The 18,464-nt window shown below is 47.9% G+C and overlaps 1 protein-coding gene across 3 annotated transcripts in view; it reads right to left on the bottom strand.

Moving 5' to 3' along the window:
• The window catches only part of LOC135908031 (phospholipid-transporting ATPase ABCA3-like), a 114,311-nt gene that overhangs the window by 84,207 nt on the left and 11,640 nt on the right, over window positions 1-18,464 (bottom strand). Inside the window, exons 3-5 of one of the 3 annotated variants that reach the window (XM_065439794.2) lie at window positions 13,196-13,447; window positions 2,418-2,724; window positions 1,671-1,919 (exon numbers count right to left, since the gene is read on the bottom strand). In XM_065439794.2, the coding sequence (XP_065295866.1) occupies window positions 1,671-1,919; window positions 2,418-2,724; window positions 13,196-13,447 (808 nt within the window). Of the gene's footprint in view, window positions 1-1,670; window positions 1,920-2,417; window positions 2,725-8,156; window positions 8,357-10,022; window positions 10,141-13,195; window positions 13,448-18,464 lie in introns of those variants that run through there. The other 2 variants (XM_065439797.2, XM_065439802.2) reach the window with 2 other exon arrangements.

Below are 18,464 nucleotides of genomic sequence, written 5' to 3'. Positions count from 1 at the left end.
CTCACTACAGGTCGCAAGGAAATCCTCACTGACTGCCGCAACACAACCACAAAATTCGCTGCGGTCTAAATGTATGAAATGGCATACTTGAGGACGGAATCATTGGTCCTCACTTCTTCGAAGGGAACCTTGATGGAAAGAATTATGCACATGAAATTCTTGCTGGTGTCGTCCACAAATTTACCTTGAGTCGCCCTCTTAACGAACTGCGGCAAGTTTGGTTCTAGTATGACAGGGCGCCACCGCATTTCTTCTCCACTGCAAAGAACTCATTAAACTAACTTTCCACGGCAGTGGATTGGACGCGAAGGAGAGATGTCTTGGCCGCCATGATTCCCATATCTCTCTCCACTGGACTTCGTTTTGTGGGGCTACGTGAAAGATCGCATTTACCCAGTTGAGCCCATTGATGTCAACGGCATGAAGATGAGAATAGTTACCGCCTGTAGAAGCTTCGACTCGGAACTGCTGCGCAGAGTTCTGGACTCGACGCGAGAGCGGTTCATGTGGTGTGTTGCGGTGGAAGGCAAGCATTTCGAACATTCTTATACCGTTGGCTTCTTGGCCATTGTCATAATTCTAAGTTGAATAAGGTTTCATATCACTCGAAACTACTATTGTGTAAACAATGGTATATTTGAAGCAAATCTCTAAAATGTTTGTACGTTTTGTTTGTATGTGGGACATAAATTTACACTGTAATTGTTTTTTTTTCTTGTAGTTGTTATTCTTTTATCCCACTTCTTCCGAAGTAATGCCGGAATCCGAGCTGTGTGTAACTAAATAAATATGAATTTGACTGCTTTGGCACAATTTCATGCTCTGGCATGAGGACTGGTAGATGCGTTGTAATTTTAAAAAGGTTACATAGAGAATTCGGGCCGTTACCACTCGTTTACTAAACGCTGACAATCCAGGGTGGTAAATTCTTTTTACACATGTGCAAGGCGCCCTGGAAACTGAAGCGATTAATAATTTGCTGTAAGGCAGCTGACGCTGTCGCTTTATGTTGCGAGATGGCATCAATTTCGATCATTCTGCAAACAAACCTTTCATTATTATAAAAAAAAGCAGGTCAGTATTGCTGCACCTGAGAGCATAAGAAGTCTTAAGCGACACGGCGTCTTGTCGCCCACTCTACTAGCAATTGCTCTAAGAAACAGCGCTCGTCTCACGTCACCCGCACAGTCATTCTTCGGTTTCGCTGGCCAAAAATGGCGACGCTGGCCGAGAACGAAAAGTAATCACCTTCGCCCATCACCCCGCATTCTTGTCAGATGAAGCGCCATACGAAACAACTGCGTCACACTAGGGAGGGGCCTCGCATGCGTAATTAGACGGCTTGGGCTGAAATTTCAGACGTGCATATGTCAGGACGCCGGCGCATTACTAAAATTATACAAAATGGAATAGTCAACAAATGGCACCGCCTCTGAGTTTTCAACATAAACATACATGCTAACTGCAGTAAATAAAAAGGTAATTATTGAATTTAATTAAATGCTGACATTACGACGACAATTACCCTCACAGTTTGCGACCGCCTGGCCGATAACCTAGGTAGAAAATGGCTTCTGTGTACTCCTGTTCGCATTTTTTTTAAACCCCGAAAGTCTAACTTTGAACACCCTGTATAGCTGCAGCTGCAGACATACACTGCATTAACTCACGGCTTTTGAAGAACATGGACAGTAGCGTGGCGTGCATAGTGCATGAGCTTCCGAAGCACAGCAGGATGAAAAACACGATCATGGGGTCGCTGTACTGGATGAAGGAGCGCCCTTCCTCGTTCCTCTTGACGCACACGAACAGCATCATGAGAGTCGCTATGATGACGTGCACGAAGGCCACGCTCAGGTAGTGGCTGGACCAGTACACCCAGTCACCTATGCCGACCAGCCGGAGCATCTCTTTCATGCCTGCGTGATAGCGATTGCGTCGATGAGGATGATGATAATGAGGATATCACGTCTCTCCAATGACTTCTCTATCACGACTCTAAATTATCTACCACGTACCTCGACTATCTATTCTCTCCAATACTGCCCCCCCCCCTCCCTTTCCCCTTGTGAAAATCAGACGACGAAAGTTAGGTGGGCGGATCAGATTAAGAAGTTTGCTGGAACAACATGGCCACAATTAGTACGTGACTGGGGTAGTTGAAGAAGTATGGGAGAGGCCTTTGCCCTGCAGTGGGCGTAACCAGGATGATGATGATGATGATGATGATGATGATGATGATGATTCAGAGTGCGTCTTAGCGAAACTCTAAGCAGCCCGAGTCCGCCACGTTCAGCACATAGTCTTTCGCTATGCGTTTTGTATTGGCTCCTGCTTTTGCCTAGTGTTGCGCGTCAAACAACGGGAGCACGGCACCGCAGAAGACTCGCTCAGTTATTCAGTAAACTCGGTCATACCTGTGACCTTCTCTTCGCTGAGCATGGCAACGAAGAAAGCGAAGGGGATCAGCATGCCGACACAGAACCGGGTCAGCACCAGTGCGTAGTTATGCGTGTCCTTGTACTCGATGTAGCTCGGGTAAGGGAAGCGCTGCAGAACCACGGGCTGCAGCAAGTGCCCGGACTGGTTGTGCCGAGACACCAGCATTTCCAGGTGCAGCTGCTGTAGCGTCCCAATGATAGGGAGCAAGGTGTTCATCTCTGGGAAGCGCTCCTCGGCTGATGGTCCCTCCGGCTGAGACAGGATCCGCTCGGGGTAGTGGACCTGTAAAGACCATGGCACGGTGTAAGGTACGATCCGCGTCATCCGGTTGTCTTAATGTCAATTAGAATATTGGCTATCCCCGTTTGCTCTCTGTTCCACACCGCTATCTTAAGGTTAGGCCTAACATTTTAGTTCCATCGGTCTTTGAGCTAATCGTATGAAGACATAAAATTCAACGTTCGGCACGCTTCCAGTTTCACTGGCCTATCTACATTCGATTGGGCGTATACCTCACGGGCGGCAGAAAAAGGAGTCGCGTGGTCAAACCGTCGGTGCCTTCTCTCATTTGGTTATTGCTTCACCCAGTGCATTATATGCGCAAGTTACAGAAATAATGTTATCCCTCAATGTATTCGGAAGAAAGGGAAGGGTTGGCGTTATAGAACGCACCCCGTCTGCACTGTGCGCATCCGACTGCAAATGGATGGATAACGTCCGAAGGAGGAGACCCGCCCATGACGCACACTAGAAAAGCATGGCAAGTGGTTTGCGCCGAGTGTGTATATAGATAGCGCGAGATTCATGGGAATTGCGATATTGCGATATTGCGTCGACAACAAAAAGCGGCGCTGGCGCGTAACCTTGCCCAGCCTTCTGTGTTTGATACGAGGATGCGGCATGACAAGGCGCGCTCGTGTTGACGTACGTGGATTTATCTCGGCAGTTAATGAGAGATATAGCTCAGCGGGTTTACGTGGTTTACGGGCCAGCGGGCCGAGTGGGCGAGCAGAGACGCCACTGCGCATGTGCGCATGCGCAGCTCGGGCTGCCTGGGTTGTTACGAAGTGGGCCGCTCGCTGGCTGGTATCCTCTCCCCAGGAGAAGAGCGCGCAGCGGACCAACCTTTTTGCGAAACAAACATGGCGAGCACCTGCAAGAACAGCGGTAGGTCGTCGGCCTCGTCTTGAATCTGGCGCGCTTGCAGATGAAAAAGCTTCAGGATGTGTTTCACCACTGCAGAGGACATCTGTATCCTGCGAGAGGTTTCGGCAACGAAACCGTTTGGCGATGATTTGAAGTGGATGACTGCGATCGAGGGCCTGAAGCGAGCATACTGATCTTTTCACAGTAGCTCCAACCTTGTTCGACAGGCGGCCCAACAAAACGCTCTGCTCTACTCCGCTCTAGGGTGCCTCGAAGTGAGCGCCGCCTTCCGCCCGGCTGGTCACACAGGTCACACCCTTTGAGCAGGCCCGCGCCGCTGTCGAAGCTGTTGAAGCGATCGTACTTGTGCGTGCACAATTCAGTGTGGCGCTTTAGTTTTGCGTGGTGTTTGTAATTTCCACGGTGCTGCGGACGTCTTCGCTAAGTTCACCTTTTGGGCTCCCGACATAAGATGAAAAGTGCGTGACAGTTTTGTAGTTGAAAACGCTCCGTCACTCCCATTTGCTATACACATTTGTGCCTCAACTAAACGAAAGAACGACACCTTTGACTTGATCTTCCCGCGACCGAGAACTCGGGAAAAAGTTTGCAAGCACTTTGTTCTACTAAGCCATCATGCTTAAATGCGTGTCTTCGTGTGAAATTCTCTTCAGGAAATTTTCCGAAGCACTAGGCGTTTGCCGTCGCAGTCATTTAATCAAGTCGATGACAAGCGTGCTCGAACCCTATGTTCAATTTCGGACAACCGCATGCACTGAGCATCGAAATGCTAAGAAAATGTTCTCGGGGAGTTCTGTCGTGCTACGGCCCACCATTTACACTTGTGCCCATTGTCCCATTCAGATGTAACGAGGGGGATGGAATATGGAAGTAAAACCGCCGCAAGTGTAATCTTTGTCTCATCGGTTTTCATGTTTGTAGGAAGCATGCTACACGAGCTTTGTTTTGTCAATGCTCTCACATTTATGTGCTTGGCCTCCTGTGCATTCAGGAAAGTGCCTTGAAACACGTCTCAGTTATTCCGAGTTGGTCTTTCTCTAGTTTTACTGAAGTGATATCTGTATATTTTGTCAGTAAACTTTTCCTTTTCGTTTGGTGAGATGTAGCGCTATTTGCTGCTCTTTCTCACATTTTGCTGTAGTCATCTATGGGTTGTTGCATAACATAACGTAAGAACAATCGTGTTCTTCAGCAGAACGTTTAGGCATTATACAAGCAGGAAATATACTATACCACAGGAGCGGAAATATTCACAAGCCGAACGCATGGACTTGTACTTTAAGCTAGATGTCTGCAACTACGGCGCTCATTTATCAGTGTTTATAAATGCCGCAGGACTGAGATCGCGTGCCTTGCTTTCCACTTAGAAAAATTATAAATTCTGGGGTTTTACGTGCCAGAACTACGATATGATTATCGAGCACTGTGGGGGACTTCTAAATCATTTTGATCAGCTGGGGCCTTTTAACGTGCACCTAAATCTGCGTACACAAGCGTTTTTGCATTTTGCCCTCATTGAGTTTCGCAAGCTGCGGCCGTGATCGAAACCGCTACCAAGCTAGTTTTCTTGCACATCGCTAATGTTATGTTTTCGGCTATGTGTTCTTTACCATTATTACCCTTCACGAGCAGGATTTGTATCTCGATAACCACAGTACCTTGAGCTATTGGCAACGCTGCCGTATTTATTCCCCTCGTTTAGTGCTACACCTTTTCATGGCATTACTCAGCTATAGTTTAGGCGAAGTTACGTCAGGCATTCTGAAGGATAACCTTTAAGTATACATCATATGCGTTAACGATGCTTTCGAATCAGACTTGCGAGCGTAAGCGAAAGTGCGTCAGAAACGACTAGTCATCTGCTGGGCTCGAAACTTCTTGTAATGCTTTAGTCTAAGTGGCTCCATCTGTATTTAAGGTGACATGTAAATACGAGTACTGTAATGTTCTTAGGCATTCAAACTGCGAAAATTACAGATTTTTGCTCTATCAGCGAGCGAACAGCAAAAATTCCAGCTGTCCCTCATAGCATGCATTTACGTGTTCCGACACAATATGGCGGCACAAGCGGACGTGTCACCACCCTGTACGGAGAAGCCTCACCCTGTACGCTCGACCATAAACCACCCTGTGTTATAGTAAAATTTGTTTCAGGGGATTTCCACCTTCTGGTTGGGGCATTTTATCGCCCACCAAATTCACCCAGTGTTTTCTTTGAGAAACTTAACGAATTCCTGTGTGTACATAGAAACTGTAAGAGCAATTTATTATTAGTCGGAGACTTCAACGTTCCAGAAGTCAGCTGGGCAGACGAGTTCCCTGATGCACTTTCTGCTTCCGCTGAGCCTCTCGTTGACATTGTCCTCCTCCATGCTTTAACCCAACTTGTAAAGCTACCAACACGCGTCAATGGAACTACTGCTTCTGTTTTAGATTTATTCCTCGTTAACGATACACTGCTCAAACGAAACCCGACAGTGCATCTTTTTGAGGGGATATCGGATCACAAATTGACTTGTCTCACAATCCCAGTTAACGTCGTGCCTGAAAAACAGAGAAAAGATAGGCTAATACCCCTGTTTAACCAGGCAAGCGATGTCGACATACTAGATACATTAGATTGTTCATTTTCTAATTTTGTGTCCCGGTACGAATCAAGCAACATATCTGTCGACAGCCTGTGGTGTTTTTTCAAAGAAACGGTCTGGCAATGCATGAACAATTTTGTACCTTGGAAGCGAAGACAGCGACGTACTACGAATCCTTGGATAACAAAAGATATTGTTCGACTGGGAAGAAAAGTAAAAAAAGCAAGTAGGCAGCACCGGCGACGCCCCTCTGCTGATAGTACCCATAATTTATCTGAACTGCGAACTCGACTAAAGCACGACATAAAGAGGGCAAGGGACTATTATCAAAATGTGTCCTTAAAAAGTTTTCTTTCTACATCCCCGGAAAAATTCTGGCGACATCTATCTCCGAAGGAAAAGAAATCTATCGCGAGTCTCCTAATTAACGGCACGGCTAGAACTGATAAGAAGGAAATGGCTGATGCACTTAACAACTACTTCTGCTCGGTGTTCACTGACGACGATGGTATCGTTCCACATTTTTTGACGTTTGAAGCAGTACCACCAATTGATGACATCACTATCAGTGAGGAGGGAATACTATGAATTTTACTCAAACTAGACGTCAAAAAATCATCTGGAATAGACGGAATCCCTAACGCTTTCCTACATCGATATGCTGAGTGGTGCGCAAAATTCTTATGTTTAATATTTAGGAAATAGCTGTCACACGCCGAAATTCCACGTGATTGGAAATGCGCCAGCATAACTCCAATACCCAAAAAAGGTGATCCTTCCATTGTTACCTCTTATAGGCCAATTTCTCTTCTCTGTACTTGCGCTAAAGTACTCGAACACATCATTTTTAAGCATATTTCCAGCTTCATTGAAGATAACAAGATAATCGATAGTCGCCAGCATGGTTTCCGACGCGGAGTTTCTACAAAAACGCAACTACTAGAGAGCATTCACAACTTTACCGCAGCGTTGGATAAATCTGGTCAGGTTGACATCATATTCCTTGACTTCGAGAAAGCTTTTGATCGTGTATCACATCCTAAACTTCTTTCGAAACTAAGACCTATACTCAAAAACGATTCCCTCCTTGCATGGATCGCAGCATACTTGTCTTTTAGGCAGCAATCAGTGTCCATCGACGATGTCAGTTCAGATTCTCCCTACGTTCATTCAGGTATCCCCCAAGGTTCTGTTCTTGGGCCGTTATTCTTTTTAATCTTCATCAACGACATTGCTCAAGACATACCGGTAAAAATCCGCTTATTTGCGGATAATTGCATTCTATATAACGAAATCCACAGTTCTGACGACCGGGTTTCTCTTAACAAATCTTTAGGCCAAATATCAAATTGGTGTACTTCGTGGCAGATGCAAATAAACCACAGCAAAACGGTAGCGATGAGACTTACGCGTAAGATGAACCCACTCATTTTCACTTATAGCATCAACGGTAACAATCTATCTGTAGTTCCAAGTTACAAATATTTAGGGGTAACTATTACATCCGATCTTCGATGGAATGATCACATCACATACATACACAAGAAAGCCATGAGACAACTAGGCTACTTACGGCGAACACTTCCCAAAGCTTCAAGCGATGTAAAACTTTTGGCCTACAAAACGTATATACGACCAACACTCGAATACGCTGCAGCAGTGTGGGATCCGCACACAAATATAAATATAAGGAAACTAGAAAGCATTCAGCGAAAGGCAGTTAGATTCATTTTTAATTCGTACAGCAGCAAAACATCGCCGACTGCTCTATTAACTTCTGCAAATCTAGAATCCCTTCAAACAAGACGGTACCGCGAAAGGCTAAAAACATTCTACATGATATACAATGATAACCTTGGTATCGACAAAAACACGTACTTGAAACCTCTTACGAAGCGTTCCACTCGTTCTTTCCATTCAAAAAAAGTTAGCGAAATTTATTGTAGAACCAACACTTACATGAACTCTTTCTTCCCCTGTACCATCCGTGATTGGAATCGTTTGCCCAGAGAAATAATCGAGAGCTCTTCTGTTGCCACTTTCACTGCCGCACTTCAAAATGTGAAATGATAGTGTCTTTTCACCAATGATCTAGCAACGTTTCATGAAAGCGTCGCACTTATCTCCCGCTTTTCTTTATTTTGATGTTTTTACAGTTATGTTTTCTTTATATTGTGCATCGCATTGACATGTATAACGCATCGAACCAAATATCTTTTTTTCTCTTGTTTCCTTCACATTGTCAATTGTTGAGCAACGCACTTGTCAAATATGTCTTGATGTGTATTCATATATCTACTATTGCGATATGATGTGTGTTCATATATATAACACTTTACCATTTGAAATTATATAATTCAGTGCCGTACTTCACACAACATTCACTTTTTCTCCAGTTCCATTTGTTTGTATGTGTGCTCTTTTTTTTTGTTCAGGTACATTTGTACCGAAGAGTAACCCACTCCTGCTTAAGGCCCGGAATTCAGGCTAGCAGTACTTAATAAATAAATAAATAAATAAATAAATAAATAAAAATAAACTGAGCGAGAGATCGCTGAGCTAACACTCTTCCTTTCGTGCGACACTGCGCTGCCGTCTACGCTCGCCCGCTGGCCCGTACACCTCTATTGTCTTCTTGTTCCAGGCGCTCCGCGCCATCTTTGTTGACTGACGACCATCGAGCAAACTCAGGCGAGCGCGAAATTCGAGGCATCCCGCATAGCACCTTAGGGCTGGTTCTCACAAAAATATTTACTATAGATTTGTTCATCAGGGAAAATTTCAGCGAATCCTGATGCTAGGAATATATTTAGCTAAAGCTGACGGCCAATGACAAAGAACGCTCATGAACGAAGAGTTTTGTGAATTCGGCCCCAGAGCCTATATACCCTCGCACGCCCGTTTAAAGCAAGCGCACTTAATCTCGAACCCATTCGTCAGCTGTCGGGGCGGTGCGTGCTGGGCTGCTAATCTAATGACGGGACAGCTACCGACTAATCTATGGTGAGGGAAAATTGGCGGCAAGCACGCAAGCATGCGATAATATACCACTTCCGGCCTACGCTACGACGAGTCGGTGACGTGATCCGATATACGCGGTAGAGTTTGGTGGCCAAAATCACGCGCCTTGGCGTATACTGCCCGCTTCGTGTATACGGGGAGAATTTTTCGCTGTTGTTGTGGCATGTTCGCGTTCGCGGACCCGGGCGAGTTGTTGCGCAGTGGGGTGCGCAGGTCGCACGAAAAAGGTAGTGCGATGGGCTTTTTACTGCTATAGCAACTATATGGACACTCCAAGCGCACTTCTATCGTTGGCGTGGGCGTCGGCATCGCTGTCGCATTGAGGTTCCGCATGGAGTACAATGGCGATAACACCGCCGCCGCGCGCCTACGCTGTATGTACACCAGGCCACAAAAGTTTACGGATCATGGGATCTCAGAAAGCGTTCAATCCCCGAGCAGCCTGCAGATGTAGCCGGTAAAGCTGTATACGACAATGTTGTTAGCATATCCTAGTTGAGTCCCGAAATGCAAATACCAGGCTGCGTTGTGAGGTTGCAGAGATAGTCAGCTTTTTCTCAGATTTCATGGTCCGTAATATTTTGTGGCCGGGTGTACGAGAGAAGGCTTGCCAGAGAAGCTGGGGAGCGCGGCTCAATCTCGCCCGCGCGAGAGAGACGAAAGCGGGGAGGAAGCGCGCCATCTTCCGTCGTGCGCGAGGTGCCCAACGATGCGAGACACTAGGAGGGGAGGGGAAAGAGGTGCGGCGTACAACTCCGCCTGCAGCTGCGCATGTGTCGGCTGCGCGCGGTCACGCGGCCGTACCTCGAGAGCGATCTGCGTTGGGCGCAGAGTGTAGGTGCGTCGGTGGCTCGTAGCTTTGTGCGTGCTGTTCGTTCTCGGCCAGTCGAACAGCCCTGATTGTGAACACTCCCAGATGCCTGAAACACTGGAATGAGATATTGTGCGACTGTCCAGCATATATGCCGGAGCGAAGGACGTTGGAAAGTTTCCTAGCCAGCGTTGGCAGGCAAGCACTGTCGGAGGAAGCTATCCTCGGCCCATGGCCTGACACTGCAACTTCAATGTGTGCAACTAAGATGTTGTTGAAGTTTCTATAGGACACCAAGCTCGATGAGCGGCTCTAGCAAGGCAACTGTCTCACATACAAAGCACTCACCACTTATCACCACGCATCTAAGTACTTTCACTCCCCTTCCCTCTACTCCAGTGCAGAGTAGCAGACTAGAGCGCACTAGCTCAGGTCGACCTCTCCGTCTTTCCTGTCAATTAATTATATTCTATATGCATTGTTCTCGGCGTTTACGCTGCGTTCAAGAGATAGACAACACGAATGTCACTTCGCTCGCAGCTGTTGCCGCGTTTCCTCACGCCAGCGTTTTGACAGCGAGCTTCCGCGGTCATCGAGTACTATGTGTTCATGTTTGCTTGTGCGCGCGTGACACCATGCTTGTTAATTTAGTTAGTGTGCCTATGTTTACAAGTTTACGCAGCGGATAAAACTACTACCCTTACTTCGTATAGCTGTCCACATATGTGCTATTGCAATCCATGCTCTGCCTTTCGGACGAAACTGCGACTTTTCAAGTGAAGCTTCTATTGGCTCACAAGTTTCGGCAGCGGTCTGGTTACGCAAAAACCCAATTGCTCCCAGCGCAGGGCAGCTGCGGGAAAGGACGGTTTGATGAGTTGAAAACTGTGGCGGCGCCGGATCGCGAGTCATTAGCAAGGATTCCAGCCGCGTAGGCGCGCGCTCACACCATGCGCGCAACGAATCAAAACTGTTTCCCTTCCATCGGGGAGGGAAAGGGCAGGAAAGGGTATCGCGCGCGCTGCGCCGGCTTCGTTTCTGTTCAGGCTCGAAAAACGGATGGGTCGGCCATGCGTTGGGCGCTGCCCCGAGGAGCGGGCAGCGTACTACGAGCGGCAGCGTGAACGCGCCCGTGGAAGGGCTAGCCATCGGCACGCCGATCCAGCCGTTAAGGGCTAAATATAGTCCAACGTAGCGGGAGCGCGCGCACACGTTACGTCACGTTGACGAGAACAACGGCGTCTAAAGTTCTTCCGATGGTTCGATGCACTGGCGCAATCAACGCAACCGGACGCGGCCAACGCACTCCGATGCGCCCGGCGTCGAGCGACGCTCGCCCACGTGCCGATAACGTCGGACTGTAAACGCGCTTTTAGAGCCACCCGAGCTAAGGCAATCCGAAAGCAACGAGAAGATCCCGAGATGAGACAGCGGGAGGCTGAAGCAATCCGGCACCGTAACCTGTGGGTTGCTTAACTGTGACGAAGGTCAGGTGCACGAAGGACAAGCTTCGCTCACCCCTATTTTCCGGTACGGGAATACTTGGTATGTTTTTTTTTTCTTTCGAGAGACTAGAAGCGGCGACAAACGTGGATGCAGGCAATGCGTCGTGACAAACGGCACCCCTCAGACGCTAACACTATCTGTGAAGTTCACTTGCGCTTTTCTCCAACATTAGAACTAAGCGGCTGTTTTGGGAGCGTTGAGAGCAAGTACAAAGCACGCTAAATAGGTATCATACAGTTGCATTGCAGCTTGGCACGTTTTTTTTTCATTATTTCCTGTGCATGTGCGCAAGAGCAGCGCAAAAAAAAATATTGAGAGGGAAGGACGCAAGCCAGGGGTACACGCTTATGATATACTTAATAAGGAGGGGGGGGGGGATTTGCGCCGAATTAGTCGTGGCAGGTGCTGCGTCGGGCTGGTAGAAAGAGCCTAGCAGCCTAGCAGACGCAACTTGCACTTCGAGTTAACTTTGTGCGCATACGCTACTCTTATCGATCTCGTCACTTCGCGCCATTAGGAGGTGCTGGCCGGCGCTGGCGCAGTGCTGTTAAAGAAACGGTTGACTGGACTGCTTCTTTACTGCTGGATGATGATGTTCTATAGCGTGAACACCGATGGCAATTGACTGGACAAATTAACAGCAGCAGTGAGTGACGCTGAGATAGTCGGTGTTGCACGCTTTGCGAAATGGGAACAGTGCAACAAGACCAAAACTGACAGAAAGAGGACAGCGCCTGTGTTGTCTTTCTGCCAGCCTTCGTCTTGCCACGCTATTTCCCCACTTCACAAGCGACGGGACAAATACGGCCACGTTCACGTTGACATAATCAAAACAACACATGCCGCGTAGCTAGCACTTAGCATACTGCATTAGATTTGTGCGAACTATGTGAACAATTGTTTGATACTGTAGCGGACGAGGATTCAAACCTCCTGCCTCATTTGCGATCGCGATGATGTTCAATCCGGATCCATTCTATCGTGATTTAGCTTCTTGATCGCGATCGTAGATGTCAATCGCCTGCAGCCTCAATGTTCGGTGAACTCAACCAAACGTCCACGTATGTCCCTCCATGGTGAAGCCGTACGCCTTAAGCGAGTGGTACGATTTCATTGCTTCTGTAGTGAATGGTCTAGGCTGGTGCACGAGGTAAACATCTACGTTACCGAGTCGCACGTTCGGCCAAAACTTCGAACCATTTTTTCAACCATCTATGAGGAAATGATTAAAGTACTGCTCGCCGCAGGCGAAGTGCTTCTCGACGCATATCTGAAGCGTGGTGTGCAGCTTCCAGCATCGAACTCAAGTAGTCGGACACATTGCAAAGCAGCCGATGCCTTGCCAGCCTTGGCGCGAGGTAAATGCTTTGCTTTGCCATCTCTTTCCACACTTTGTGAGTGGCCCGTGACGTTACGATGTTTGCGAAAGGGCGAGGTCCATAGGCTGAGCGTTATCCCGGTCGTTTTATTCTTTCCGTTAGTGTACATAATCCCCGGCAAACGTTATCTCCTCCTGCGAGCGCTCCAAGTTCTGATCGATAGCTCAGATTCCCCTTGCATTCTACAAGTGCGTTAACTTTGCAGATAGATCTGTTTCGTATTGTCGTCGTCAATCTTTACGAAATAAAAAACATACGACATCAAAGTCAGTTTAACTTACGAGCACGTCCAGAGGCAGGCTGCTGCCGAAAAAGGTGATCCGCAGGTCAATCGGCACGCTGAACTTGTCGCCGGGCTTCACGTTGCCGTAGAGCAGCCCCACGGTGTGCACGGGCGTCCGGTTCTGTAGCATCATGGCAGCTACGAGCTCTTTTTCCGAGTGCATTCCCATCACGCCGGGCACGTGCAGCGTCTTCATGGCTTCACGCGTCAGCCGGGACAAGTACCTGTTGTCAGTGGGCGCATACAACACCTGCCGGAGGAAGCGACAAACATTTAAAGGCACAATAGAGAAAGAGTCGAACTAGATCGATAGAGTATTCATCTAGAAGTCCATAATCGTTTTCCGTGCACCGATATGCCACTTTATCGTGTAGAAAATTGTCCCCGAAGGTCCCGCTGCTGCTTCTGAATTTCCACCGCCCGCGTCAAAACGAACGAGGTAACACAATGTCCGCATGACCTCCCGCTATGCCGGGGTTATTTATATACGGAGCACTCTGCTTGGCGGCCGCTATCCAGGCTCTGCAACTCTGCTTGGGTTCAGGTCGTCGGATGCGGACACTTAAGTCTCAGCGGCTGTAGGGGGCGGTGGTGGTAATGGCTTTGGCGGCTGTGAACAGAGAAACCGATGCGTCTCGCAATAATGGAATTTGCAGCCCCTTTCTGTGAATCAGCCAGCGCTGCCTTCACATGAGAGGTACCATAATCTACAAGAGGTAGGCCCTACTTTGTTTTTTTTTAAATTTTTGTCAGTTTGGCATTTGCACAAGCCCATGTTTGTTACGAATGACAAATTCGTTATTAAAGAAGCTTTCTCTTCTTCTTGAAAAGAACAAATTTGATTGACTAATTAATTTGTTAATAAAATCTAGCTGTTCTTAATATATTCCTCTAGTGTCCATTTGAGAAAGGTGCACGAAGCTGAAGCTACGCTTTCGAGACAGCGATAGCTCGTGCCCAAATCCACGTCCACGCAACGGTTACATCTGAGCACATTTGTGCACGTTACAGAAAAAACGTAACTGATTACAATTACCTCCTTAAAAATATTATTGAGTACAGTTACAAATTACTGCCCCACAAAAGTACTTGAGCAATTACTAAGAAGTAAACGATTGTTAATGTTACTTTCCTCACTACTTTTCTTAATTGCACAAATACAGTAACTAGAACGAACGGGCCTTGCTCTTTCAATGGATCCTCTGCAGCCCTTCACACGATGTTTATCTTCACTAAGAATGACTCTTCAAAGTTTTCTTCCGTTATCTTCCTCCGTTTCATCGTGAAGAAGTCTGCAGCGACAAAGAAAACTCGCCCTATGTGTGCGCTGGAGAGAAGGGATGTATTAAAGTAAAAGCGTTAAGGGCCCCCTGTCGCAGAAAATCCGGGGTCCAGCGTCGACCCACAGAGAAAGAAACTGTCAACCGTCGTTTCGGCAAAAATCATTCCGAATCATGCAAACTAAACCACGCATACCTAAAGCCGCTGAAACTTCGTAAAGTAGTGACACTCTCCTCCTCCGCCTTCACTCCTCCTCGTTTCTCCTCTCTTTCACAGTCCCTCCTCGACCATGGCGCCGCCTACGATGCTCGAGCGCAGCAGACGACCTTTCGCAAAGTGAATGCACGCATAGCAAGGCAGTGCTCTTTAGCCGTTCACGTTGGCTTTCCAGCTCCGCGTAACTTCGTGTACAGCATAGAATTTCTAGTCGGATGCTTTTACAAATTCGGTAACGGCAGCTTTTGTTTCATTTTTTGATAACTATTTCTTTAAAAAAGTACCTAAAGGAGTGTTAACGCTGTGCGTTGACGACTGCGAATGCATCGTGTGCCCTACAATTAGGTACGCAGCATTTGTCAAGGGCGTGTCGCATGATCTTGTAGCAAATGGTTGTAAATAACACGTTTACCATCGAATGACAAGCTCTTGGCTTCCAGCAAGCCCTCAGCCTAAATAATCCGCGCCGCCCTTACCATGTGAATTCGCGGCGTGTATCAGCTATGACGTACAAAGGCTGACGGAGATCACTGCTCTGGAGGTTCGAAAGTGTATTACAACCTACAGTGCCGCCAACGTGCGTGCCTGCCAATCTAAGCGCGCGCAAAGCCTCAGAGGTGGGCGCTGGTGCTATTATGTTTCTCGTGTCTCAACGCCGACAGAAATACCACGTGCCGATCATCGAGTGGGGACTGTGCGTACACAAGAAAATAAAATGAGTTTTTAGTATTCGTGCGCGAAGCGGGAGCGCGATAACAATGCTTGACTCAATCTCAAACAAGACCACTGTGGCCTTCAGTAATTTTTTCAGGTTAATGACTTATCACGAATAACACTTCATCGTGCGTTGGTTCGTGCGTTTACTAAGTGACGTACGTGTCGCGAACCGAGTTGCACTGAGGTGCATGCATTGAGGACGGTTGCACTCCCTTCAAAGTAACATTTGCGAAACATGACTTTATTATAGTGAAGTCATGATCGCGTGAAAAATCTCCCCGCCATGACGCGGCCGAAATTGCGAGAAGTGAAATGATGATTTATCCATAGGGTAAAATGATATGAAACGGCATTCGAGATGCAAGTTAACAATTTATTTTCAGCATAGATGCATTACAGATTTGCCTTTGCAGTCACAAGTCCGTGTGCACCATTTATTGTCTCATTGCGTAAATAAACGCACCAGCCTAAGTGTCCTACAGCAAGCGCGCCTCAATTAGGCATAGTGACTGTAGAAACTAATAGTGGCATTGACGAGCAAGCGAACGACTATATGAGCGCGCGAACTAAACGAGCGAGCAAACGACTAAACGAGCGCGCGAACGAACGAGCAAACGACTTCCAGCCAGCGAACGGGCGGGCGAACGCATGTTTTCTTTGCGAGTGCTCCACCGCCGCATCTTAAGCTTCGCACACTCTAAAGCTCACCCGAATTAGCACATACGCCTCAATTACCTATGATGCGGTCGCTCGACGACGAACGCACCGCGTAACACGGTTTCGGGAGAGCACGCACGCTTTTCATCGGTGCCTCTGTATCGCAAATCCACCGGGCGATCGCCAACGAGGAACACGAACAAATGTGGCAAACAAAGCCAGTCTATCTATAGAAGGCTAGTAAGTAACCACGAAAGGCAGAGAGTTACTCTCCTGAGGCGCTTTCATGATCGAGGCTGAAATTTTATCAGAAGGACTGCGCTGAATCTTAAAAATTTCGTAATCACGTTATCACGCCCGCGAACTCATGCCGGTTGGCGTTCAAAACAATTAAGCGCACCAAATATGACTAACACGACCACGTAGTGCGCATATAAGCAAAGCAGACGTTGCGTAAGAATCTTGTTAAAGCGTGCGTACAAATGACAACATGCACAGTGAACTGTGCAATATCTACTACGTTATTGCCTGCAGCACAATACGCAAGCCTGGCACATACAATATTCTGAGGGAGCCACAACTTACATCACATAGTCGCGCGGAGGAAATTGGTCGGAAGTTCTCCCTCCCGATTTGGTGAAGCCATGTCTTTCTTCTTAACCCGTTGCGCTTACCGGACGGTATCGCGAACATATTCTTGGCTTTGCTAAAACTATAGTGGCATCCGAACGCGCAGCAGGTCATGGTAACAGAAAATTACGTGAAGCGACGTTGCACTTGCCACAAAACATCCTTCAAGGCGTTCGCAAGATCAAACCAACACAGAATAGGAACGGAAGGAATGCCGCCAACAAGCGCCGCTTCTCGAGCAAAGATGGCACTGAAGCGCGACTGTAAACAAACAAAGCCGGCGCAAGGGGCCACGTGATGCCATTAGGCCAATAGCGACGCGGCGTCGGCTTCGACCAGAGCGCTGGAGGAGGAGGCGGCATTCTTCAAAGCGTGGCACTACTTTACGAAGTTTAAGGGGCTTTACGCATACCCAACCACGTAGACCCTCCGTGTAGCGTAAAGAAGTTACTGAGCTAGATAAGGTGGAAGCTTAGGCGAGTTGGTGATTGAATATCGACATGTCTGCTCAGCGCAAAAGACGAGGACCGAAGGAAGAACACAACACAGGCGCTTGTGTTGTGTTCCTTCAGTCCTCGTCTTTCGCGATGTGCACACATGTCGTTACTTAGCTAATTGAATTTCTCAAAGCAAAATACGTAAGAAAAATAATAGAACACGACTTACACCCAACCTACAGACATGACAGCGTCGGAATGTAATTTGAATATACGAGAAAACATAATTCTGTTAGGCGTAAACTCACACATCCTTTTCCAGCGTTTCTACCATTCATAATCCGCCGATGGAAACCGAGATTTGCGCACGCCGGCGCGCGCGAATCTCGGAGGCCACGTAGAGGCGCGCCCGGTTCTTTGCAACACGTCCAGATGACGCTCGCCTCCGCCACATCGCGGCGAACGCAAGAGGCCGCGTTCCGACTAGAAAGTTCGCCATCGTGCATATCGTTCGCCGCCAGCGTTTCCTGGTAAGCAGTACGGTTGCATTAGCTGTATTTGCCAGGAAGCGTAAGAAGCAGTCAGGGATCTTTGAATGCTATCGCGTTACACTCTTGAAGGCGAAGCTTAAGCGTCCTCCAAATTTTTCTGAGGGGCGTGGATATAGTCCGGCATTTCCAGCGCCAGGCAGCAGCCCGCGAAGAGGGATGCGCCACGCCAGCGACGCCATGATTGCCGAAAATTTTACCCGCTGTATTGTTCGGCGCGTTGGACGTGGCTTGTGGCAGCGCGGCCATCAGCTGTTGCCGCAGAGAATGTGCACAAGTGCGCGGTGAGCGTCCGTTCTTTCGTTCGGTGAGGAGGAAAAGCTTTACTGAGCAGTTAATTGCAGTTATGGCAAATCTGGGTGGGGCCTTCAGTGCAGGGCTACACAGCCTCTTGCGGCTCGCTGAGCTTCGTCCAGTAAGGCCAACTGGCTTCCCCTGTTCTCGCTTGTGAGGAGTGCCTCCCACTGCCGTATGAAGTCCGTGACCTTTAGAAAAGGTGAGTTGACGTTGCTTGGCCTAACCGTACATTCCCGCGTTCTGTGGGACGGCGCGGGTTTTGCGCCGCACCACGGTCAGGTGTCTGTGTAATACTTCGAGTGCTTTTTTGTGTAAGAGTTTAGGTGTGGGTATGAATTCGTTTGTATGCGACGCCATTCTAGTACTTGTCTTCTGTTCAGTTTGGATTGCGGAGGGCCATAGGTCCGTCTCTACCTCCTTTGATTCTCCTATATGTCGCGCTTTGTGAACGGAGGTTCCTCTTCTGGCCGCCGCTCGAGCGTTG

The sequence above is a fragment of the Dermacentor albipictus genome, chromosome 1 (genome assembly GCF_038994185.2).
Source record: "Dermacentor albipictus isolate Rhodes 1998 colony chromosome 1, USDA_Dalb.pri_finalv2, whole genome shotgun sequence".
Taxonomy (NCBI): domain Eukaryota; kingdom Metazoa; phylum Arthropoda; class Arachnida; order Ixodida; family Ixodidae; genus Dermacentor; species Dermacentor albipictus.
The sequence above is the reverse complement of the archived record's forward strand: the minus strand, read 5'-3'. Positions and strand labels throughout refer to the sequence as shown.